The sequence below is a fragment of the Bos grunniens genome, chromosome 11 (assembly GCF_055505025.1).
Source record: "Bos grunniens cultivar Pamir isolate PY7600 chromosome 11, Bosgru_T2T1.0, whole genome shotgun sequence".
Lineage (NCBI taxonomy): Eukaryota > Metazoa > Chordata > Mammalia > Artiodactyla > Bovidae > Bos > Bos grunniens.
In genome coordinates this window covers 103086449-103113059 of record NC_141175.1, presented here as the reverse complement: position 1 = coordinate 103113059, position 26611 = coordinate 103086449, and the positions used below count along the sequence as shown (strand labels likewise).

General features: G+C 44.0%; 1 protein-coding gene across 1 annotated transcript; it reads right to left on the bottom strand.

Annotated features, from left to right (window-relative positions):
• Positions 1-5860: 5860 nt before the first annotated feature.
• Positions 5861-19464, bottom strand: LYG1 (lysozyme g1). Its single transcript, XM_086328392.1, is given in 6 exon segments — positions 5861-6039; positions 6232-6363; positions 8097-8100; positions 8889-9076; positions 9951-10112; positions 19431-19464. Coding segments are annotated over 6 exon segments (699 nt in total).
• Positions 19465-26611: the final 7147 nt, after the last annotated feature.

Here is a 26611-nt window from a genome sequence, read left to right as displayed (position 1 = left end):
GTTCTATTTCTTTTCACCCACTACCCCTTCCCCCTCTGGAACACATATTTGTTATCTGTTTCTATAACTCTATGGGCTAAAAAATTTTTTTTTTAAATTTTTATTGGGGGCATAGTTGATTTACAACATTGTTTAGTATAAGTGTTCTGTTGTGTTTTTCATTTGTTTATCTTTTCAGATTCCACATATAAGCAAAATAATGCAGCATTTGTCTTTCTATGTCTGATGTAATTCACTTAACATAATATCCTCTGAGCTTCCCAGGTGGTGCTAGTGGTAAAGAATCCAGCTGCCAATGCAGGAGACATTAAGAGACACAGGTTCGATCCTTGGGTCAGGAAGATCCCCTGGAGGCAGGCATGGCAACCTACTCCAGTATTCTTGCCTGGAGAATCTCAAGGACAGAGGAACCTGGCAGGCTACAGTCCACAGGGTCACAAAGAGTTGGAAACAACTGAGACAACTTAGCACAGCACAGCACTTTATCCCCTCAGTTCAGTCGCTCAGTTGTGTCCGACTCTTTGCGACCCCATGGACTGCAGCACGCCAGGCTTCCTAGTCCATCACCAACTCCCGGAGCTTACTCGAACTCATGTCCATCAAGTCAGTTATGACATCCAACCATCTCATCCTCATAGTCCCCTTCTCTTCCCACCTTCAATCTTTCCCAGCATCAGGGTCTTTTCCAAGGAGTCAGTTCTTCGCATCAGGTGGCCAAAGTATTGGAGTTTCAGCTTCAGCATCAGTCCTTCCAATGAATATTCAGGATTGATTTCCTTTAGGATGGACTGGTTGGATCTCCTTGCAGTCCAAGGGACTCTCAAGAGTCTTCTCCAACACCACAGTTCAAAAGCATCAATTCTTCAGTGCTCAGCTTTCTTTATAGTCCAACTCTCCCATCCATATATGACTACTGGAAAAACCATAGTTTTGACAGATGGGCCTTTTCAGGCAAAGTAATGTCTCTGCTTTTTAATATTCTGTCTAGGTTGGTCATAACCTTTCTTCCAAGGAGCAAGTGTCTTATAGTTTCATGGCTGCAGTCACCATCTCCAGTGATTTTGGAGCCCAAGAAAATAAAGTCTGTCACTGTTTTCATTGTTTCCCCATCTATTTGCCATGAAGTGATGGGACCAGATGCCATGATCTTAGTTTTCTGAATGTTGAGGTTTAAGCCAACTTTTTCATTCTCTTCTTTCACTTTCAACAAGAGGCTCTTTAGTTCTTCTTCTCTTTCTGCCATAAGGGTGACGTCATCTGCATATCTGAGGTTATTGCTATTTCTCCCAGCAATCTTGATTCCAGCTTGTGCTTCACAGCCCAGTGTTTCTCATGATGTACTCTGCATATAAGTTAAATAAGCAGGGTGACAATATACAGCCTTGACAGACTCCTTTTCCTATTTGGAACCAGTCTGTTGTTCCATGTCCAGTTCTAACTGTTGCTTCCTGACCTGTGTACAGATTTCTCAGGAAGCAGGTAAAGTGGTCTGGTATTCCCATCTCTTTCAGAATTTTCCAGTTTATTGTGAACCATACAATCAAAGACTTTGGCATAGTTAATAAAACAGAAGTAGATTTTTTATGGAACTCTCTTGCTTTTTCGACAATCCAGCAGATGTTGGCAATTTGATCTCTGGTTCCTCTGCCTTTTCTCAATCCAGCTTGAACAGCTGGAAGTTCATAGTTCACATACTGTTGAAGCCTGGCTTGGAGAATTTTGAGCATAACTTTGCTAGCGTGTGAGATGAGTGCAATTGTGCAGTAGTTTGAGCATTCTTTGGCATTGCCTTTCTTTGGATTGGAATGAAAACTGACCTTTTCCAGTCCTGTGACCACTGCTGAGTTTTCCAAATTTGCTGGCATATTGAGTGCAGCACTTTCATAGCATCATCTTTCAGGATTTGAAATAGTTCAATTGGAATTCTATCACCTCCACTAGCTTTGTTCATAGTGATGCTTCCTAAGGCCTACTTGACTTCACATTCTAGGATGTCTGGCTCTAGGTGAGTGATCACACCATCAGGGTTATCTGGGTCATGAAGATCTATTATGTCTAGTTCTATGTATTCTTGCCACCTCTTCTTAGGTCCATCCATATGGTCATAAGCCACCCCAGGGAATGGGGTTGTCTCAGAAAATAAGAGTGGCCCTGGGAGAAATACATTCTACAGACAGAGTGTGAGCCATCTCAGAGGACAAGAGGCCCTGAAATGTGGGGTGGTTAGTTTTTACAGGTTGGCTAATTTCATAGGCTAACAAGTAAGAGGATTATTCCAACTATTTTGGAGAAGAGGCAGAGATTTCCAGAAATTGGGCCACTGCCCACTTTTTGTCCTTTTATTGTCAGCCTCAGAACTGTCATGTCACCTGTGAGTGTATCATTCTGCTGATGTATTTCAGTGAACGCATAATGAGGTTCAAAGTCTACTGGAAGTTGATTTTCTGCCATCTTGGACCTCGTTGGTTCTAACCAGATTATGTCACATCCTCAATGGCTCTTTCATTCTTTTAAAGATTGTGCCCTGCCCACTTCCCTCCTGTTTCAGAGTCTTGTTCTTTTCTTCTGGGTACACCCTACCCAATCTGCCTACAAGAGCTACCTTGGTGTGATTTCAGGACTTTTTTCACCCAACTGATTCTCATTGGGGCTTGGAGCCAGTGTCTCCCAGTTCACCTCCCGAGTGCCAGGGAAATGGAAATCTTCAAAGCTGTTTCCTGAGGTCTTCTCAGTCTTCTTGTCCTGAGTGAGAATCCCTTCACTGGATTCAGGCTTCAGAGTGGTCTTGAAAGGCAGAGGGTTGGGAGACAAGAAGAAGGAAGCCCTGGAGGAGTTCAGGGACACTGATGGTCACGAGTAGCTTCTGCATTCCCCTTAGCACAGAAGGTAAACACTTACACAATCACCCGGTGTCTGCCCTGCATCTGTACCTTGTGTGCACTTGTGGCTGGCTGCTACTCTCAACTCAGTTGTGTGATTTAACAGTTCCTGAGGGCAGAACCTCTGATATAGGGCTTCATATATGCTGAGACAAAGTTGTTGTTTAAAAAAATATATTTTTGGTTGAAATGATGACAGTTGTTCTAGAATGACCCTCTGTAAAGTGTTGATAGTTTTCTAGTGTGCAACCACGAGACTTAATTTAGCAGTGTAGTGTGTGGTCAGTGTCCTTGAGGGCAGCTCCAACTGAGGAATCACTGTGTGTGTGTGCTAAGTTGCTTCAGTCGTGTCCGACTCCATGGACTGTAGCCCGCCAGGCTCCTCTGTCCATGGGATTCTCCAAGCAAGAATACTAGAGTGGGTTGCCATGTCCTCCAGGGGATCTTCTTGACCAAGGATCAAACCCGCATCTCCTGCAGCTCCTACCTTGCAGGCAGATTCTTTACTGCTGAGCCACGGGGAAAGCCTGAGGAATCACTGTCTGGTGTCCCAAACAAAGGGAGAGCTTAACTGAGTTGCGGGAAATCGGATGTAGAAGACTCTGTGGTCCAGGGGAGGAGAGGAAGAAGTGAAGTTACATGTCAGAAAGACCTAGGGTTAAGATAATGTTGCAAAGTTTAAAAGTGACCCTCCTGAAACTGAAACTGGACATCAGAGTTTCGGTCTTGAACCCACTGTTTTTATTGAGTTGCCCAAAAAGGTTCATTTGAACTTTTTTTTTCATTTGAAAAAGCCCCACAAACTTTTTGGCCTACCCAATAATTGAGATCACACACCTGGTCTCAGGACTTAATGAAGTTCAGGTTCTTTATGTCTCATCACAGAAAGAATTCATTGAGAGATGAGGTGGTAGCTAAGAAGTGGATTAATTTAGAAAAACACAGTTTCCATAAACAGAATGCTAACTGTATCAAAAAGTGAGAGCCACCCCAGTGCATGGGGTTGTCTCAGGAAGGGAGAGAGGCCCTGGGAGAAACACCCCACAGACAGACTATGGGCCATCTCAGAAAGCGAGAGGCCCTGAAATAGGGGGTGGTCAGCTTTTATGGCGGAGAAGGCAATGGCACCCCACTCCAGTACTCTTGCCTGGAAAATCCCATGGATGGAGGACCCTGGTGGGCTGCAGTCCATGGGGTCGCACAGAGTCGGACACGACTGAAGCGACTTAACAACAGCAGCAGCAGCAGCTTTTATGGGCTGTGTAATTTCACAGGGTAATGAGTGAGAGGATTATAACAACTGTTTTGGAGAAGAGGCAAAGATTTCTAGGAATTGGGCCACTGCCCACTTTTTGGCCTTTTACTGTGGACCTCCAAACTGTCATGGTACCTGGGGGTATGTCATTTAGCCAATATATTTGAATGGCATATACTGAGACTGAGGGTCTTTGTTGTTCAGTCACTAAGTCATATATGACTTTTTGTGCCCCCATGAACTGCAGCTAGCCAGGCTCCTCTGTCCTGCACTATCTCCCAAAGTTTGCTGAAATTCACGTCCATTAGTGAGTGATGCTATCTAACCATCTCATCCTCTGCTGCTCCCTTCTCCTTTTGCCTTTAATATTTTCCAGTATCAGGGTGTACCAGAAGTAAAATGTTCACACTCTTGGACCTAGTTGGTTCTAACTAGTTTTTGTTATATCCCCAATGACTATGTTATTTAAAAAAAAAAAATTGTGCTTTGCCACCTTCCCTACTGTTTCAAAGCTATTCCCCCCAGCCAGATGGGTCTGGCCACCCTCTTACCCTTTTTCTCATTAAAAGTTTTCAATAAAATTTTGAAACTATGAATTTTTTCAAAGAAATCAGTGATAGGGTTGCCAGACACAATAACCAAATGTCTGGTTATATTTGAATTTCAGATAGACAACGTCTGTTGTTCAGTCACCAAGTCATGTCCAGTTCTTTGCGACCTCATGGACTGCAGCACCCCAGGCCTTCCTGTCCCTCACCATCTCCTGGAGTTTCCCAAGTTCATGTCCATTGAATCGGTGATGCCGTTCAACCATCTCATCCTCTGTTGCCCTCTTCTCCTTTTGTCTTCAATCTTTCCCAGCATCAGGGTCTTTTCCAATGAGTCAGCTCTTCACATCAGGTGGCCAAAATACTGGAGTTTCAGTTTCAGCATCAGTCCTTTCAGTGAGTATTCAGGGTTGATTTCCTTTAGGATTGACTGGTTTGATCTCCAAGGGACTCTCAAAACTCTTCTCCAGTACCACAGTTTGAAAGCATCAATTCTTTGGTGATTGGCTCTCTGCCTTCTTTATGGTCCAATTCTCACATCCATACATGACTACTGGAAAGACCATAGCCTTGGCTATATGGGCCTTTCTGGGCAAAGTGATGTCTTTGGTTTTTAGTACACTGTCTAGGTTGTGTTCCAAATGTTGCATAGGACTTGGACTAAAAAAAAAAGTCATTTATCTGGAATTCAAATTTAACTGGAATCTAGTATTTTTATTTCCTAATCCAGCAATGCAAGCCAATGAGGTACAGGAAGCATTTCATGGAAATCCACATCACAACTCTTGCATATACACATGTATATGTGTGCGTATATGCTCAGTCATGTGCAGCTCCTTGCAACCCCATGGACCGTAGCCTGCCAGGCTCCTCTGTCCATGAGAATTCCCAGGCAAGAATACTAGAGTGGATTGCCATTTCCTTCTCCAGGGGATCTTCCCAACCCAAGGACCAAACCCATGTCTGCTGTGTCTTGGCAGGAGATTCTTGGCAGGTAGATTCTTTCCCACTGAGCCACCTGGGAAGCCCAATAAAAATACCTTTAAAGAGACACAGCCCTTTATTTACACACACATCAGACCACAAAATGCAGGTAATAATTCTTTAATGTGACTCACGTTATTTTGATGACATTCAGGCAAACTCAGATTCACAGTTATTGGCCTCATTGGCTACTTTTATTTGTGTAACGGCTGAGTCTGGCTACATGATAGGGATCTTGGGTTTGAGCTGAAGTTTTCGAAGCCTTGTCTCTTGAAGTACTTGGCTCGTGCAAGGACATCGTTGCAGAAGTCACAGCTCAGGTCCTGGCTGCTTTGGATGTAGCCAGGACCTCCCGTGTAGGCACAGAGTCCACCTAGAATTTGTGACGGTGGTTAATGCAGACCCCACAGCTCCTCACGTGGCAGGGTGCTCAGCAGTTAACTCAAATTCTCTTTCTGAGTTATTTTTCAGGAGGCAACTGGGGTTTGAGGGATTCGGATGCAACATATTACACTGCATTCCTGTTAATTTCACGCTGGGAAACCAACCCATGGGGAACACGCACCTCTCAGGTACTGGTCAGGGGTCTAGGTTGGGAACCTCCTCTGGGTTTCTTTGATTCTTACAGTCAGGACTTCAGTCAGTCGGGAAACCAGGGCCTCACTGATCCAGGATGTGGGACATAAAGACCAGGGTCCTGCAGGAAGAGAGGCAGTGGGTCTCATGGCTTCCTGGGATCAAGGCTATTTTTCATTTCCCTTCTTTTTCTCTCTTCCTCCTTTGGCAGAACCATTGCCACCTTCGATCTCCCCAAGGGGAAACAGTAAAGCTACAAGTCGGGGCAAGGGCCTCGGGGTAGTGGTGACGGACACAGCTGGAAACCAGAGGTGCCACAGTGTAGGGACCAGTCTGATGCCCTCCTCCCATGCTGCAAACAACTCCCCCCACCCCCAGCAGGTTAGAAAGGGGCTTTTCTATCTGTACTCGTAACTCTTCTTCCAGATATTTGAACGTCTGAAGCTATTTCTGACTTTTCTTAGACATCATGTGCGTCTCACCATACGCAGGAGAAATGTCTGACTCTGGGGAGTTATTTCTTCATCTTCAAAGGAGATGGCGCATCCTTTTCCCCAGGAATGAGATTTTAGAAAGAAGGCAGAACAGGGCAGGGGAAATGACGCAGGTGATAACATCACTAATGCTGTCCTCAGTCCCAGTTCTGCATTTTCCAGCTCCCAGGTGACTTTGCAGCAATGACTCTGTCCTTGCAAATCCACTTGCTAACTTGTAGAGGATGGATAACTTGTCTTCCCCGACCCCCTCCAACCCCTTCTGGGTGAGTCCCCAGATCAAAAGAAGATAAAGTATTTGAAAGGACCTTTAAACTGTCAAGTATCACATACTTTGGGTAGCCTGTTTAAAGGTTGTTGAGGAATATGTTTTCCTGAAAGCTTAAATTATGACTGCAATACTTAAAGGTTTCTCAACAACTAAAACAATAATGTGAAATACAGAGGAAAAAGCCTCATTGTCATCTTTGCCATCCCAGTTCCCCCAGCACAGAGTTAATTTAACAGTGGAATTCAACAATTCCCTGAAAGGTTCTATCTGGTTGTAAGTGATACTGGTCAGAATTAGCACAAAAATGAAATCGATCTTCACAACTAAGAATTGTGTAGACAGAAGACAAGGGAAAGACAAATTCAATATTTGTTGAGAATCCACCAAATATCAACTACTTTTTCACATTGTTTCATTGAATCCTCATAATGATTCTCTGAGATTGCATTTTGTCTATGAGGAAACTGAGATCCAGGGAGAGTCATTTATCCAAGGTCACATGGTTACAACACAACAGAGCAAGAACTCAGTCTGTGGTCTCTCTCGTGCACCATCACCTTATTGGAAATCCAGAATAGGGTATGGTTGAAGAAACTATGGTTCTAAGCAAGGCAGAAGTGCTGGTCCCATCTCTCAGGCAGGGCTGGGCTCTTCCAGCTCCAGGGAGCACCTTTCACTCTGTATTCTGTGAAACTGTGATCCAGGGAAGCCATCAGCAACTATACATGTGAAGGAAATAAAAAGAGGGGAGGACTTCCCTGGTGATTTTGTTGTTCAGTCACTAAGTCATATATTTGTGACCCCATAGAGCAGCACGCCAGGCTTTCTTCTCCTTCACCATGTCCCAGAGCTTGCTCAAACTCATGTCCATTGAGTCAGTGATACCATCCAACCATTTCATCCTCTGCCGCCCCCTTCTTTGCCTCTTCTCAGTCTTTCCCAGCATCAGTCTTTCCCAATGAGTTGGCTCTTCGAATTAGGTGGCCAAAGTATTGGAGCTCCAGCTTCAGCATCAGTCCTTCCAATGAATGTGTGTGTTAGTCGCTCGTTCGTGTCTGACTCTTTGCAGTCCCATGGACTGTAGCCCACCAGGCTCCTCTGTCCATGGAATTCTCCAGGGAAGAATACTGGAGCGTGTTGCCATTTCCTTCTCCAGGGAATCTTCCTGATTGAGGGATTGAACCCAGGTCTCCTGCATTGCAGGCAGAGTCTTTAACATCTGAGCTACAGGAAAGTCCCATTGAATATTCAGGGTTAATTTCCTTTAGGAATGACTGGTTTAATCTCCTTGCTATCCAAGGGTCTCTCAAGAGTCTTCTCCAGAACCACAGTTTGAAAGCATCAATTCTTTGGCTTTCTGCATTCTTTATGGTCCAATTCTTACATTCATCCGTGACTACTGGAAAAACTGTAGCTTTGACTATACAGACCTTTGTCAGTAAAGTGATGCCTCTGTTTTTTAATATGCAATCTAGGTTTGTCATAGCTTTTCTTTCAGGGAGCAAGCATCTTTTAATTTCATGGCTACAGTCACCATCTGCATTGATTTTGCAGCCCAAGGGAATAAAGTCTGTCACTGTTTCCATTGTTTCCCCATCTATTTGCCATGAAGTGATGGGACCAGATGCCATGATCTTAGTTTTTTGAATGTTGAATTTTTTGAACGTTGAATTCCCTGGTGATCCAGTGGCTAAGATGCCATGCTCCCAACGCAAAGAACCCAGATTCAATCTCTGGTCAGGGAACTTGATCCCACATGCTGCAACTAAGACCCAGCGCAGCCATATAAATAAATATTTTCTTTAAAAATTAACAAATGTGAAGGAGCCCCTTGGGTTGTAAGAAGTGACATATGAGATATCATGACTGATGGCAGGTTACCTGTACCACCCTGACTCCATCACCCACACCGTCCACGTTGGCCAGGACGTTGCTGCCATGAGACTGCCTGGACAAGACACCAGCGATCACAGCAGGGTCCAGGCAGTACTTCTGGCCAACAGTACATATGATATATCTCAGGAGGGACGGCATGTCAATTTCAGCCAGCCTTTCAGAAGCACGAACTCCTACAGCAAACATAGAAGGAAGGAGGCATGTTGAGGTGACTTGTGCTGAAACAGGAACTCAAGAGGAGAGAGAAAATACACTCCAGGGACCCAGGCAGTGGTCCAGGACTGAGAAGTCCAAGTCTGGGTCTGAAATCCCTGATGGCCATTCCGAGACCTGAGATTGTAATTCTCTTCCTTTGAACTTGAGTCACTATGCCCAGAGAAGTGGCCTTTGTGCTCCTCAGCTGGGCTCTCAGGGGCTGCTCTGGCCCACCTGGGAAATTCCACAGGCACCATTGGCCCCTAAACATCCCAGAGGTACCCAGGAAAACCAGCTCCCATACACACAGAATGTGAGAGAGAAGTTCTCCCAACCCTTCAAGGAGTCCTCGGAGAGTTTCCCTGACAGGTACGCTCACTCCTGCCCACCTTTCTACCCTAAAATGACACCCAGAAAGCATGTGAGCTTAAACTTTTAAGAAATAATGAGAAATGACAAAAGAAGATCTATACTAGTTTACCGGCTAGTCTATTTTACTGGTTTCACAAGCACTCTCATCCACCTTACAGTAGGTGCTATACTTCCAGGGGACACTCACGAGAACTGAGTGACTTGCTGAAGCCCCAGAACCAAGACACTCAGACAAGCTCTGTGGACCCCACATCTAGTACCCTCTTCACCACTCCGGCAGGCGGGGCTGTGGGAGGCAGCGGGGACCTGAAGGATATGCGGAAAGGATCAGCACTGTGGGAAAGGACAGAGAGGCGTAGGGTGGCCTCCTGAGGGAAGCGTCAGAGCCCTGTGGAAGACACCCTTGCTGAAAGGAGTCACCTTCTGAGAGAAAGAGGAAGAAGAGGAGGAAGGCAGGGTGGACACAAAGATGATGAATACTGCAGAGGCTCAGGCCTTGACGCCTTCCGATGCCACAAGACGCCCCGGGGGTGTGGAGGGCCCGGATGTCTCCACAGCATCCCCAACTGCTGCTTCCCGATGAAGGTACAAACGGAGCGAGCGCCAGTCTGAGACACTGGACTAGGAGTTCTAATCCTACTTCTGTCCATTACGAAGTGCTATTAACAAAAATAACCGAACAAAAATCAGTGATAGTGGAAATCACGCAGCCATGGAAAGCATTCTGAAATTTACAGTATGGCGACTAAGTGATTACAGAAGCTAGTGTCTCACCTCTTCTCCCATGGACTTGAGGAACAGTTGGAGTTATAGGCCTCACACACCTCTGGAGCTGAACAGTGCTGCTGGGTGGGTATCTTGGAATCAGAGCAGAGATCCTGCGTTCCCATAAGCTAGGCCTCATCTTGTGTCTTAGGTGAGCCCTCAGCTTCTCCCTCATACTCCTAACTCTGTAGTCTGGGGAGATACTTGTGCTTGCTCTGGAGAAACACACAGTGTGAAGCCTGGTCTCCCTGAGAGCTCAACCCAGAGTCAAAGTGAAGGCACAGCTGGCAAACTGGACTCCGAGTTGGCTTCCCCTGCTCTAGGGCACACTTCTAGGTGGGAGCCTAAGACAGAAAAGAGGGGAGGATTCATTGTGAGGTCCAGGACCAGGTCTCTGCAGCAGGCTTCCTCTTCCTTCTTCTTCCCTTTCCTCTCTTTGCCCTTCCGTCTCTAACTCCCACTCTAGTCACTGAAGGGGCGAGCATTCCCTAGAATTTATAGTTCATATCAGGAGGGCACATGAGCCAGCAACAAGTTACCTACAGAGAGCAGGAGACTGCCTCTTGACAGAATCATCCCACTGCTATCAGCTTGTAAGGACCTCGCATTAGATTACTCTTTTTTATTCATTTCATCTTTGACTAAATTGGATCATGTCATCAAATATTCACGACATGCAGGTTTTGGGAAGTATCTCTGTTGCACATCATCGTCTGTGTACTGTAGGTTTGTGTGCTAAGTGACTCAGTCATGTAGTCAGGCCTGTAGCCTGCCAGGCTCCTCTGTCCATGGGATTCTCCAGGCAAGAACACTGGGGTGGCTTGATCTTCCTCCAGGGGATCTTCCCAACCCAGGGATTGAACCTGTGTCTCTTACGTCTCCTGCATTGGCTGACGGGTTCTTTACCACTAGCACCACCTGGGAAACCCGTTGTAGGTTTATGTAAATGCATTTTAAAGTTCTGTTTTCTTATTAAGAACTTCATGGGGTTGACATATAAAAATACAGGTATTTTAGAATAAATACTACTTTAAAAACTTTCAATGAGCAACCTAAGAGAAATGAGGAAATGAAGTGACTTGATGTTTTATGAGTGTACTAAAAATTAAATAAGCCAACATTTTCTTGTTTGTTTTTTAATCAGTGTACTTTTATCTTTATAATTGGTGACAAATACCCTTAATAGTAGTTGGTTGTACTACTCATTATTCCTTGCCCTGTAGCCTCTTTCTAGTCACATTATATGATACGCTCCCCAAAATTCCTTTTGTTTCTCTTGTAACAGTCTTTATTTTAAAGTCTATTTTGTCTGATGTGAATATTGCTACTCCAGCTTTCTTTTGATTTTCATTTTCATGGAATACCTTTTTTCAGTTTCAGTCTGTATGTTTTCCTAGATCTGAAGCGAATCACTTGTAGATAACATCTGTACGGATCTTGTGTTTGTATTCATTTACCCAGTCTGTGTCTTTCGGTTGGAGCATTTAATCTATTTATGTTAAAGGTAATTATCAATATGTAGGGCTTCTCTGGTGGCTCAGTGATAAAATAATCCACCTGCAATGCAGGAGATGCGTGTCTGTGGATTCGACCCTGGGTCAGGAAGATCCCCTGGAGAAGGAAATGGTGACTCACTCCAGTATTCTTGCCTGGAGAATCCCATGGACAGAAGAGCCTGGCAGGCTGCAGTCGATGGGGTTGCAAGAGTTGGACACGACTTAGCTGCTGAACCACCACCACCACCGTGTTCTTACTACCATTTTGTTAATTGTTTTGGATTTGTTTCTGTAGCTCCTTTTTGTTCCCTTGCTCTTTTGTTCTCTTCTACTGTGGTGTTATGTTTAGATCCCTTTTTCTTTTGTGTGTGTGTGCCTACTGTGGATTTTTGGTTTGCAGTTACCATGAGATTTTGATATAGCAGTATGTAAACAAGATTGTTTTAAGTTGCTGTCTTCTAATTTCAGATGCATTTCCAACATCCTGCATTTGTGCACTCCTTTTCTCACACTTGCTGGTTCTGATATCATATTTGTGTACAGATTATTTCCTATCTTTACTGTGTGTTTGCCTTTACAGGTGAGCTTTTCTATTTGTAATTTGTTTGTGGCCTTCTCTTCTCCACCTGGAGAAGTTCTTTTAGGATTTGTTGCAAAGTTGGTCTGATGGTGCCAAATTCTCTTGTCTGTAAAGCTTTTGATTTCTTAGTTTGATCTGAATGAGAGCCTTGCTGGGTAGAGTATTCTTGGTTGTAGTTTCTTCCCTTTCATCACTTTAAATATATCATGCCTTTCTAGCCTGCAGAGTTTCTGCTGAGAAATCAGCTGATAATCGTATGCAAGTTCCCTTGTACATTACTACTCCCTTGTTGCTTTTAGTATTTTTTCTTTGTCTTTAATTTTTGTCAGTTTGATTACTATATGTCAGCAGCATATTCCTCCATAGACTCTGCTAATTCTGGACTTGGGTTACTGCTTCCTTTCCCATGTTAGGAAAGTTTTCAGCTATTGTCTCTTTAAATATTTTCTCAGGTCCTTTCTCTTGCTCTCTCTTCTCTTTTTAGGACCCCAATAATGTGAATGTTGGTGCATTAAATGTTTCCACAGAGATCTCTTAGACAGTTCTCATTTCTTTTCATTCTTTTTTCTTTATTCTGTTCTGCAGTGGTGATTTCCACCATTCTGCCTTCCAGCTCATTTATCTCTTCTTCTGCCTCAGTTATTCTGCTATTGATTCCTTCTAGTGTATTTTTCATTTCAGTTATTGCACTGTTCACCTCTGTTCGCTCTTTATGTCTTCTAGGTCTTTATTAAATATTTCTTGTATCTTCTTGATCTGTGCCTCCATTGTTTTTCTAAGGTCTTGGGTCATCTTTCTTATCATTACTGTGAATTACTTTTCAGGTAGATTGCCTCTTTCCACTCACTCTACTTCAGTTGTTCTCCTGGGGCTTTGTCTTGTTCCTTCGTCTGGAACATACTCCTCTACTCTCTGATTTTGTCTAACTTTCTGTGATCGCGGTTTCTGATGTGTGGGCTGCAGGAATGTAGTTCCTGTCGTCTGCCCCCTGGTGGATGAGGCTAAGAGGCTTGTGCAGGCTTCCTGGTGGGAGGGACGGGAACCTGCCCACTGGTGGGTGGAATTGGGTCTTGTCTTTCTGGTGGTGGACAGGGATGTGTCAGGGAGTATAGTTTGTCGGACAGCTGTGTGCTCAGGACAACTTTAAGCAGCCTGTCTGCTGATGCGTGGAGCTGTGTTCCCACTCTGTTGATTGTTTGGCTTGAGACATCCCAGAATTGGAGCCGACCACCTGTTGGGTGGGGCCAGGTCCAAGAGGGCTCATACCAAGGACTGCGGCCACCAGTGTCCTTGTCTTCACAGTGAGCCGCTCCCACTACCTCCACAGGCGACCATCCAGCATTAGCAGGTGAGTCTGACCCCATCTCTGATGAGGTCACTGCATTTTACCCCGATGCCTGGTGTGCACGAGACCTTATGTACCCCCTCCAAGAGTGGAGTTTCAGTTTTCCCCAGTCCTATGGAATTCCTGCAATCAAACCCCACTGACCTTCAAAGGCAAATTCACGGGGGGTTCCTCCTCCCATTGCCAGACTCCCAAGCTGGGGACCCTGACATGGGCTCAGAATTTTCATTCCGGGTGAGAGAACTTTGGTGGCATGATTCTTTTCCAGTTTGTGGGTCACCCACCTGGCGTGTATGGGATTTGATTTTATCAGATTATGCCCCCCACCATCTCACTGTGGCTCCTTCTTTGTCTTTGGATGTAGGATAGCTTTTTTGATAGGTTCTAGCATTTTCTGTTGATGCCTGTTCACCAATTAGTTGTGATTTTGGTGTTTCCATAAGAAGAGGCGAGCTCACATCCTTCTATTCCACCATCTGTCTCCTCTTCCCTAGTTTCTTATAGTCCCAAAATTCCTTGTAAAATTTTTTTTTTAATTTCTTGAATTGGTGGGTCAAGAAAGAAAGGAATAAATGTAAAGCTGGCCCCATTTGAGAAATTTTTAAATTTCAGGTCTAGGAAAAAAAAAATGTGTCTCTTAAGACACTATGCTTCCTCTTTTTCTTTGTCAAAAAACATGACCTTTTCCTCTTTGCCCCAGTTGCAAGGAACCTTAGGACCAAATCTGAAATTCAAGCATAGCAACAATGTCAGCCTCCGTGGTTAACTGAATCACATCTCCTTGATCCCCAAAATGCTCGTTTTCTATTGAATTACATTAGTTTTACAGTGATAAATCACCTTAATCCTTCTGTAGAACTATATGGCCTATTAATAAATTCAATAAGTACTTTTGGTGAAAGAATTTTTATAGAGGAAGAGTGAGCATTGTTCAATGGTATAGATTTAAAGTCTGGCCTCAAGCAATGCTGCTGTAGGCCCACCCCTCGTTCTGGAGAACTCCCTTCTTTTGTGAGGCATCTGGGAAGAGAGTGTGGATGGCTCACCAACCCCAGGATTTGTTGAACAGCTTGGGGGGAAAAATGCAGATTTTTTTCGACTGCAGTTTTAAGTATCAGAAATACCACTGTATTCCCATGCTTATCTTTCCCATCTCCAAGGTCATCTGGGAAAATGAAGCACACTCACCTGTAAGGACAAGGAGGCCCAGAAGCAGCCACAGCACAGACAAATCAGTGACTTGGCACCACAGATCCTGAAATGATTTTTAAATAGAAAATAGCTTGAAGATGTGAAATATCAATTGTCATCATCACACTATGTACTGTTTCTATGGAAAGGTGTGAAAAGAATGAAGTGTCCCTTCAGACCATGTCCCTATGTCTGAATAAGAAAATTAATTATTGGAATCAGAATGAAATAAGTTGAACTGGGACATGTGCTCCATCTGTCCTTTTAATTAAAAGTTATGAGACTCCCGCTCAGCCCACAGAGACTCAACAGACTGTCAAGCTACAGAATACTGATTCTTTCAAGAAACCAAGAAACTCTGGTTCTCAACATGGAGAAACATGGTGACCTGACTACAGATCTTGAAAAGGAAGTTTCTGATGTTTGTGCCTTATCCTAGTAGCCTCCTCATTTCAAAATATAATTACCAAAAGGAGAGTTTTATATTAGTATTTCACTTACTTGGGGTCTTTTTCCTTTAGGTTAGAGGAAAGGTTACACTTTCCTCAGTGCCTTGCTGTAGTCTTTGCTGTAAGAAGGATCTGACTGTTCATTGCAGCACTATTTAGGATAACTAGGACATGGAAGCAACCTAGATATCCATCGACAGATGGATGGATAAAGATGTGGTACATATACACAATGCAATCTTACTGAGCTATAAAAAGGAATGCATTTGAGTCAGTTCTGATGAGGTGGATGAACCTAGAGCCTATTATACAGAGTGAAGTCAGAAAGAGAAAAACAATATTTTATGTTAATGCACATATATGGAGTCTAGAAAGATAGTACTGATGATCCTACTTTCAGGGCAGCAAAGGAGACACAGACATAAAGAACAGACTTGGAAACAGTGGGAGAAGGAGAGGGTGGAATGATCTGAGAGAATAGCATTTTACATATGCATTACCATATGTAAAATAGATAGCCAGTGGGAATTTGCTGTATGATGCAGGGAACCCAGAACCAGTGCTCTGTAACAACCTAGAGGGGTGGGATGGAGAGGAAGGTGGGAGGGATGTTCAAGAGGGAAGAGCATATGTATACCTATGGCTGATTCGTGTTGATGTATGGCATAAGCCATGATAATATTGTAAAGTAATTATCCTCTAATTAAAAAAGAAAAACAAAGAAGGAGCTGGAAGACATTCCCACTCCTCTAAGCCCATAGCCTGGGCATCTCAGACCCTTTTGGTCACCTTGAGTCATGTTCCTTGTTCTCCGTCTGCCTAGGCAAGAACAGACCTGGGCCAGAGCCTGGGGATACCAATAAACAGGCTATTTCCACCAGCAAGGTTAAACCCCTGTGAAGTCAGGTCATGATCGAGGTCCGGGATTGAACTCAGAGTGGGCTCGGCAGACAAGAGATCAGACAACTGGTCACCATCGACCACTTGCTCTCAAGTTCATTCTCATCCCAATCATTATTCTAATCATCTTCCTCATGTATAAAGAGCCCTGGTTCCCCTAGTAGCTACTAAATGAATTCACAAATGCCACCCAGGACAACTTGCTGGTGACCCCAGGGAATGCCTGAAGAGCCAGCCACCTGCCCCAAAGCCTCCACCTTCCACCAACCCCTCCCACTGCAAGCTCCTCCCAGCATCTCCTTTGGTCAGCTGAGCTTGGCTACCATCATTTTGGATTATTACTATCATTACTAGTAGACTGTGAGTATAAATATGTACTCAGCAATTTTGTAATGCTCTTTTCATCTTTTTTGTTTGAAAGTTAGTCTTTTGGGCAGTTCCTTCTAAACACCCAGGAAGAGAATATGTCCCAAGATGAAGAAGAGGTATTAAGAAAGTTATTTGAACAAACAAAAAGCCATGCTTTTCATGTTTCTTCCCTACAATATCAAGATGGTCTATTTGATTTCCCTTAGTTGAGCAGAAAATGTCATGCTCAGTCCAAAACACCAGAAAGATACAGGAACTTGGAATCATAGCTGTGTCTGCAGGAACTCTCAGATTCAGTCACCTAACAGGAATCAGCCACTGAGCCCCCAGCACTGAATGAAAGAGGACACTCCAGCCCAGGAAAAAGAATAAAGAGCCATGTAGGTGCAGGAAAAGCTCATAGTTTCACGAAAGTGTGTCTTTCTGGGCTTCTCACCGGCTTTCTGGAAAGGACCCGTCAGAAAAAAACACTGCTTGCATCCAGTTGCTAAAGCCCAAGTATTTTACTCTTTTTACTGCTTTTCCAAGGAGCAAAGATACTTCTTCTTGGAAACCAAAGTAGAAGAACTTAGCTTTTATTGCAGTACGAAAGCTTGTCTCATTTCCCAGCCACGGAACTAAATGTCTGTGTTGAGTACTCTCTTGAATGCAAAGAGACTATGTAAACACACATGCCAATGACTTAGGAACACAGAGTCACTTTCTTCTTTTTTTGTTCCAATTATATCAGGAAGGAGCAAGAAGTGACAATAAGATGTCAGCACAGCATAGTGAAGCAACCCAAGCTCTGTGACCCAACTTTCCAGGTGCCAAAAAGTAGTCTGTGCTCAGAAAAGAGTGTTGAGGCCTCACTGGAGTGAATGTGAGGACTGTCCACAGGTCGCCCAGCACTGATCTGGTCACACCCTGTGGCTTCCACCACTTGGAACCACTATCAAAGTGTCAGGTCATTTGTGATGCCAAGCATGGCAACCCTCTTCTCCCTTCCTGAAAGCAAAACAGTGACAGCATGAGGGTGTCAAACTGGGGAGTGCCCTGGAAACTGACAACCTCAACACCCCTGGGGGTCAGGTTAGGTCCTGTGGCCTTCCCTCACCCTCCCTCCACTGAGCACTTTGTAATTCTTAAAGCAGGTTTAGATCTGTAAGGCATCATAGACCATTTCCTCCTCAGTTAAACAATGTTTCTTGAAAAAGTGGAAATAAAGGTCTTTGCACTTCTCTCACCAGAGAGCCCTCATCTATTTTCCACAAATGTTCTCCCAGATTTTCCCCATAAATCTTGAACACAGGCATCCCAGGTCTTTGGGGCCTTCCAACCTGCCTGGAAAAGGTGCCCTGTTAACATTCTAAGGTGCTGGGAGATGGAGGTGGCCCTGCCCCATTGTGCCCCACCCCATTGGTCCTGGAGGGATTGAGAACTTCTCTATACACCCTGGCCCTGGCTTTAATGCTGACTCGGGTCTCTTGCTTACTGACAGGCCTTTCTACCGATAGCAGCATCATGTCTTACCATCTCCTCTTTCTCTCCCTCCTCGCACACTCCCTCACATTTCCCACAGACTGCTATGCACCAACAGGCCTTAAAATTAACAGCAATGACAGTCACACATAGACAATGTTTCTGCCATTAGGACCACGTTTTCTCAAGTCAAACATAAGCCGCTTTCTAAGCTCATTTTTTGCAGAGTTGCATTTTGGCATGCTCTGTGAAAATATGTATTTAGTGAATTTGGACTGGTGAGCAAGGAACCAGCCTGGAAGGCTCAAGCTCTTTTCACTCTCTGCAGGCAAATCCTTTCCTGGTCGATAGAAATCTAGGAGGGAATTCTTTCTCTCCCTTTGGCCCTCGTGCCTGCTTTCCTCATTTTCCCTATCTGGGATTTCCAGAGTTGAGAACTCCAGGAAGTTTCTCTCCCAGTGCTGAGGATTGTCCCAGGAATATCCCATGCTAATTTTTTTTTTTTTTTTTTCCGCTACACCACGCAGCGTGCAGGATCTTAGTTCCCCACCCAGGGGTCGAATCCACTTCCCCTGCAGTGGACGCATGAAGTCTTAACCACTGGACCACCAGGGAAGTCTTAAGGAATATCCTATTCTGAACAACAATCAAGTCCAATAGATTGTGGTCTCTCTTCCACCCAAGACTCTTCAAGCCTGTCCAGTCTTTGACTCTTGGACATTGCCAAGTTTATGGTGTTGGACTTGTTGGCCTTCGATCTTTCACAGCCTCCAGAGAAGACAGGAGTTTGTTATAGCAGCCTCACTTAAGGTGGGTGGGGTTACATCTGGAAAAATACAAACACCTCTGTCTTTTGGCTTTGAATCCACAAAAGAAGACATCCCACTTGGCCCATCACAGTTCCTGTTAAATGCACACGTATTTCTGTTCTCCATTTTTTTCTCTTGTCCTTGGTCCCTTCCCTGGTGGCTCAGCAGCAAAGAATCCACCTGCCAATACAGGAGATGCAGGTTTGGTCTCTGGTCTGGAAAGATCCCCTGGAGTAGGAAATGCCACCCAACTCCAGTATTCTTGCCTGGGAGATCCTATGGACAGAAAATCCTGGTGGACTACAGTCCATGGGGTCGCAAAAGAGTTGGACAGAACTTAGCAACTAAACAACAACAAATCCAAAAGTAACTATTAATACATTTTTAAATTAAAAGAAACCTAAACATGTGTAAGTATTATTTAAAAAATCATTCTATCATCTATATAATCTTTTACAACTTGGGTTTTCCTTGCAAGATTCTTGAGTTTTCTCTGACTCCAGCTTTTCTTATTCACTTAGCAGCAGACTCACAATCATTATCAGTTTATCAGTTTTTCATACAAAATAGGCCTGAGCAGGGTTCCACCACTCACCTGTCTTCAGTGAGCTCTTGTTCCTAGAGCCCATCAGCCCATCTCCCCTTATATAGAGTCCCTGGCCTGCTTCCTTTTTCCAAAAGTGTTGACTTCATCCTCTTGGGAAGAGAGTTATGGCTAAGTCTTACAAATTATAGTAATCATCAAAATAACTATCAAGACTTTGAACTTATACAGGGCCTTTTATTCAGGAATGTTCTGACATTTGGTAAACACTAGTCAATTAGTTTCTGACCACACCTAAGAGGGCAGATCCTAGTTCTATTCACTTTGACACTTTCAGGTCCTACGTACGTGGGTGCTCAGTATGTCTGACTCTTTTGCGACCCTATGGACTTTGGCCCACCAGACTCCTCTGTCCATGGAATTCTGCAGGCAAGAATACTGGAGTGGGCTGCCTTTCCTTCTCCAGGGGACCTTCCTAACCCAGGGATCAAACCCATGCCTCCCATGTCTCCTGCATTGCAGGTGGATGCTTTACTTCTGAGCTATCGGGAAAGCCCCTTCAGATCCTATGCTTGTTTTTATTTTCACTAATTTCTAGGAATGGGGTCAGGTAAGAGAAGGAAGTAAGGAAGGAAAGAAGGAAGAAGGAAGAAAGGGAGGGAGGAATTGAATTGAATTTAGAGTATTAGAAACTCTTATTTTTGGTTTGTATTTTAGGCAACAAGAGCCACGCCTTAGGTTGAATGATGCTCTTTTGTACTCATCTGATACCTACAATTTGTTCCTAAATGTCTACCCCAATAAATACTTCAAGAGGGTTTATATTAAGTTTCAAAGAAAGACTCTTTGCCCCAGATTGTGCAAAGGATGAATTTTATAATTAAAAGAGGGCGCCTCCTGCATCGCCATGCCCTATGCCCCATTTCTACTGAATGGCTTGATTGCCACCAAACAGCCCCACTGTTTGCTCTGCGCCTATGGACAAGCTCCTCCCGCTGGTGGAAACACCCCTGGGGACCGGATCGGTGTCTCCCTAGTCTACAATCCCAGCACCTAACAGCCTGCCCTGTACCTATGAGATGCTCGACCCACGGAATAAGTGGCTTGCTCTTTGGCTGATTTGCTGATAGTGTGTCTCCTCTGCATCCCCTGCCTTTTCTCCAGCCCCTGCTCTGCCACAACTGGAGTGTTGGCTCCATGAGAGCAGTGAGTTTGGCCACTTCATTCATGCTGCATCCTCAGGTTCCAGATCAGAGCCTGGCACACTGTGAGTGTGTGTTCGGTAAATACTTGCTGAATCAGTCAGTGCGGAAAGAGTTCCTTCCGTCTCACCCAGGCTCCAACCCCACATCCTATCTTGGGTTCCATTTTGCCTGGAGGATATTTCAGCCTGAAAACAACTTGAGAGCAAAGCCTGGGTCTTTTTTTCTGTATTGTCTAAATGGCACCTAAGAGGTATTTGGCAGATGTTGCTGGAATGAATAAAAGAACCAATGGATATTTATGACTTGGGGAAGTCACTGACTCTGTATCTATGACCCAGACTTTAGAGACTGGGATTTCCTGGTTCTCTCCCCAGGGCAGAGATGGTGAGGCTACAAGAGGGCAGGGTCTTCTGACCAAGCATCCAGACCCAGAGACCAAGAGTTCCTGATTTTCACATTTGTGGAGAGGGTGTGAGAATGCTGATCTCCTCTCTGTTGTTGGCAGAGCTGGGATGAAAAGCAGGTAAATAGGGACTTCCCTAGTGATCCAGGGGTTAATACTTCACTTTCCAATGCAAGAAGTGAGATTTCAATCCTGATCAGGGAGCTGAGATCACACATACCTCGTGGCCAAAAAAAAACAAAACATAGGACTGAAGCAATATTGTAATAAATTCAATAAAGACTTTAAAAATGGTCCACATCAAGAAAAAACTTTTTTGTAAAAAAGGAGATAAACAACATACCCTATTATAAACCATATCCCTACCAAGCCATGGAACCCTCTGTCTTCATTTTGTCTACAAAGGCCTAGCACACACCCATGGCAACTCAAATTCATTAGAATGCCCTGCGCTCATCTGTGAAGGCTTCATGTCCCCAGGGCCCATCGAACCCAGTACTGAAGGCGCATATCAGCGTCTTGGAAGGCTCTCCCCTGGTTCGCAGCCCGCATGTTGCCTGGCAACAGCTCCACGTAAATGATGCCCACTAATGCCCTCAGGCTTTGTTCAGTCTTCAGCAAGTCTCTATGGATGACCTTCCTTTCAAAGGCCTGGCAGACACCCTGTGGGGAAGCTGGGGGAAGTATTGAAAAAATAGCTTGTTGAACTTGCTCTTAAGTGAGATTAAATAGAAACAGCTCAAGATATTCCCTGCCACACTTCTGTAATTCTGACACCAATTCCAATGTGTGTGTTTTGTTCTATTCAAGTAGTTTTGTGACACCAGCTGAGTCTTACAATTTAACTCAATTCTGATACTATCTACCTGGAAATCAGACCCCACAGATTAAGGTCTCAGTCCTATAAGACTGCCCTCTGCTCCCACCTCCAACTTCAGAAGCCAGTTGTAAGTTCAGCTTGCACCTGGGCTTCTGACTTATTGCTGTAGATCAGAGGTGCCAATGACTTCTCCTTGGGTTCCATTAATTTGCTAGAAGGGTCATAGAACTCAAGAATTTTTTACTTACAAGATCATCAGTTTGTTATAAAAGGTGTAACTCAGGAACAGCCCGATGGGTAAGATACCCTAAGACAAGGGGTGGGGAAGGGATGCAGAGCTCCCCTTGTGCTGGGAACACTCTCCCTGAACTCCACATGCTCACCAGCCCAGAAGTTCTATGACTCCTCTCCTTCTGGGTTTCGTTGCAGAGGCAGGATTGATTAAATCACTGGTTATTGGTGACTCAGTTCAATCTTTAGCCCCTCTCCCCTTGGTGGGATTGGAAGTTCCAATCCTCTGATCACTTGATTGATTCCCTGGCAACCAGCCCCCATCCTTGGGGTCTTTCATTAAAATAACAAAAGACAACTTTGATTCTCATCACTGAGGAAATTCTAAGGGCTTTAAGCTTTAGGGGCTCTGTGTCCAGAAGGGGACAAATGGAGGGGCGGAGCTTGGAACCCAGGTTTAGGCTAAGGGCCAAACCTGTTTTGCCCTAGATGCTGCTCCAGGTGGCATTTTAAATATTTATGCTTATTTATTTGGCTGCACTGTGTCTTCGATCTTCAATCCTCGTTGCAGCTTGCAAACTCAGTTTCGGCATGCAGGATCTAGTTCCCTGACCTGAGTCTCAGCCACTGGACCACAAGGGAAGCCCCTGGCAGCTCGTCTTTCCCTCCCCTAAGGCTGGTCCCAGACACACGCCTGGGGAGCAGTCTCACAGAATGTACCCCATAATACTGGGTGTGGCGTACTCACTCTGTGGATAGGCTGAAGACGGCTCTCCTGTTTCCATATCCTGAAAGGATCTTTTTCGCTGTTTTAAGAACAAGAAAGAAGCTGATCTGATCTGATGTGCATCTGTAGAATCCTTTTATTCATTTGAAGAGATCCCATGGTCATATAAACCTTGTTATCGCTCTTTCATGCATGCATGCATGCCCAGTCGCTTCAGTCGTGTCCGGCTTTTGAGACCCCATGGACTGTAGCCTGTGAGGCTTCTCTGCCGGAGTCCAGCTCCAGCAGCCAGGGATTCAACCTGGCTGAAGGGGTGAGTGGTGTCAGCGAGAGAAACTGAGGCAGCCTCTCATTTTACTTGGACTGCCTGTTTATTTCAAGCTTATGATTCTCTTTTATACTTTTACAAAAGCAGTAGGTCAGAGGTTTGATATTTTTAGTTCCCATGGACCCAGATTTATTTTTCTCCAGAAATCATCGTTGCCCCTCAAAAGGAGTTCCTTTCTCAGCGATTCTCTTACCTACTTTTTCTCATGTGTCCTTGTGAATACACTGTAACTCATGCTAGTGTCTGGGCTGCATACCACATTCCTCAGTTTAATTCTTATCTTTCTAAGTCCTGTTTGCCCCTAGTATCCTAAGCTCACTATTTCTTAGAAAGGGCTTCTACCTAATAATATCTCTAAAGTCCCTAATTTCTATAAGCTATAGTAGAATATGCTAACATTACAGCAATCCTTAAATCTTTAGCTTTGAACTATTTTAATTATTCTTAAGCCCTAAATTCAGCAAACTCCTTTGCCATAAACTTTTCTCACAAATGGGCTTCAGATAGCAATCCCTCCCATGGCCTCAAGCTGCGGCCTGTGTGCTCACCCTGGAGCACTTTTTTTGTAAAAGTCCTTGAACAAATGTCAGTGATTAACTTTATGAATTACTCTTTGAGCACAGCTGCAGAAGGCTTTATGCCTTCTCATGCTCCTCTCAAAAACAATAAGCACCTTAATATTCTCTTCAGTCAACTCAGCCGAGGAAAGGGAAAAACAAGTCAGAATCACAAAGCCTAACTCCTTCATTCCGGGTCCGTGCCTGCGGAACAAAGGGAGGGGGTTTAGGGCTGTGCCTCTATTTTGTCAGTAATGCCTAACGTGGGTCCCGACACTTCTCTGTCCATGAGATTCTCCAGGCAAGAATACCAAAATGGGTTGTCATGCCCTCCTCCAGGGGATCTTCCTGACCCGGGAATTGAACCTGCATCTCCTGTGTCTCCTGAACTGCAGGCCGATTCTATACCACTGAGCCACTGGGGAAGCCTGTTCTTTAATCAAAACACCAGGAACAATAAAATCTATGCAACCTTTTTTTCATACCTTGAACACAGAATTTATGGATGATTTTTTTCTATTTCACAGTGTAGGATGCCGTCCTCAGAAAGAAAGGTCTACACTCTCATTTCAAAAGTCCGTATCTTCCAGTTTTCAATGAAGTCAATGTGAAGGAAAGCTATGATTGAAATTTCAGTCTAAGAAAAATTTGACTACCAAAACTGTCGGATGGGAAAAGGTATCATGTCTAAATATGTTGCTGGTTGCTGCAAGGACAATTTGAAACCTAACTGCTTTTCTTGTCAGTGATTGCTGGCAGAAGAGAGGTATTTTGATCAATCTTGCTCACAAGAAGCCTCCTGCCAGCTCTGGGGTTCAGAGAATTGTCTTGTTCTTAGTAGTCAAGCCCCAGTTCATTGAGAGGTTCTTTCATGCTTGTTTTTCTCTGGGGGAAAATCTTCTATTTTGCAAGAGTACTTTTAAAATCTTTGGCTTGACACATCCCTAAATTATGAAGTCCCCTTGTGTGTTAAGAGCAATGATTTAATACCAGTTTACAAACATGTGAGTATCTATATAAATTCAGACATGTAAACACATCTTTTATTGGCTTTCCTCTTATACATAATAAAATCTCCAAGAAAAATACTTCTCAATTGTCAAAAACTTCCATTACATGGACCAGAAAATTTTTTTTGCCTGAAAGCATTAGGGAGATTGCCTATGAATGAAGGCTGGACCTTTAATTTGTGCTGATTACTTCTAGTTTATATAAAGAAAGATAATAATCTGGCATTTGAATTATGAACCTGACATAGGCACTTTTGTGCATTTTCTATTTATAGTCATATGATGCTTTTTCTCCAGTAAGGGTGTGTTAACAAAAAAAAATACAAAAACAAGGCAAATAAAAAATGCCTAGGCTGGTTATAGAGAAAAGCAATTCCAGGAAGCAAGTAACAATGATATCCCTTTCAAAGTATTTCTGTCCATCTATTAAATGAGTATTTACTTAGTACCTGCAATGTGCCAACCACTGGGTTTATGCCAGGAATAAAATATTTAATAAGACACAGCCTCTGCCCTCAAGAAGTTCACTGCCATTTATTTACTGATGATTTTCTGACCTCTGTTGGGCTAAGGGGCTAAACTGCTGGCTCCTCCTGGAGCCAACATCCAGCCTTTCATGTACAGGTCATAAAACTCCACAGAATTTATTAGCCAGCCTATAACACACTGATGAAGTAACTCTGAATTCTTTGTCCACAGGCATGGAAGTGTGAGACCAATAAAACTGTCATATTCAGGAACCAATAAAATTCCTGCGATTTGGTCACTAAGCAGACATCATCATTATCCTTATTTTATGGTTGAGGAGACTAATATAATACTCAATAATGAAACAGTTTATTCAGATGACCACATCAGCATGGGGGCAGAGGTCGGGTAAGGTGGACTTGTTTGCCTTCAACGTTATATCCTATAACTCCTCAGAGAGGATAGAGATCCTTTCTTAAATTTAATGGCATCTCTGAGGACTACCGTGATTTGGGGACCTGCATCAGTCAAGGTCACAGAAAGTTGCTTATTATGTGGAGAACGCTGGCCCACTGTGGTTGTAGAGAGGTGACATCCTCCAGTGGTAGCTGCGATCCAGGGGTGTGATGCATTCCTAGCAAGGCCGGGGAGGTTGTCTTTGATCAGGGAATGCCATTGATCAGGTCTGGGAATGGAGCTCTGTATCCCATACCTCAGAGATTTGCATTCAGGAATGGAGGACATTAGATGCTCTAAGCATGGAGCTCTCAGGGGTTACTATCCAAAATCAAATCCTGAGGGGAAGCCTGGATCATGGAGTCACCAATGTCAAGTTCAGGGTGACCCTGGAAAATCTGAGATGGAGATTTATCTAAGTAGTGGGATATGTTGCCTTAAGAATATAGAGACCAGTCTCAGGAGCTCCTCCTTTACAGCCAGTAATCCCAAGCCATCTATGGCCTCTGTAATAGTGGCCAGTTGAGTAACCAGAGAGAATAAGAAAGTTCTTATGGTTTGTAGATATTCCCTTGAGAATAACTGCCTCGTATCTGCTTCAAAAGGAGTGTGCCAGAAGCTGGCTAGGGCTTCCCGTCCACTGGTTCTGAATTAACTTTAACTTGGGCTGAGACATATTAGTTGGCTGTTCTGTCTTGTGATTCCTTCAAACAATAATTAATTCTGGGATCCACTAGACTTGTGGACCTGAATGTGTAATTGTGTTGTTCAATTCTAAGATTTCTATTTGCTTATTGTACCCTTAAAAGTTATTTTCTTTTACTGAGACTCTCTACTTATCTGCTGAGACTTTTTTGTTTGTTTGCTTCAGGGAAGCATGTTTGTTGAAGGATTTAGAAATCTTTGTCAGATGCATCTAGCGTCTCTGTCCTCTGGGTATGGGCATCTACTGACTCTCATTCATTTGGAGATCTCACTAGTTCTTGGTATGATGAATGATTTTTAGTTGAAATTTGGACATTTGAGG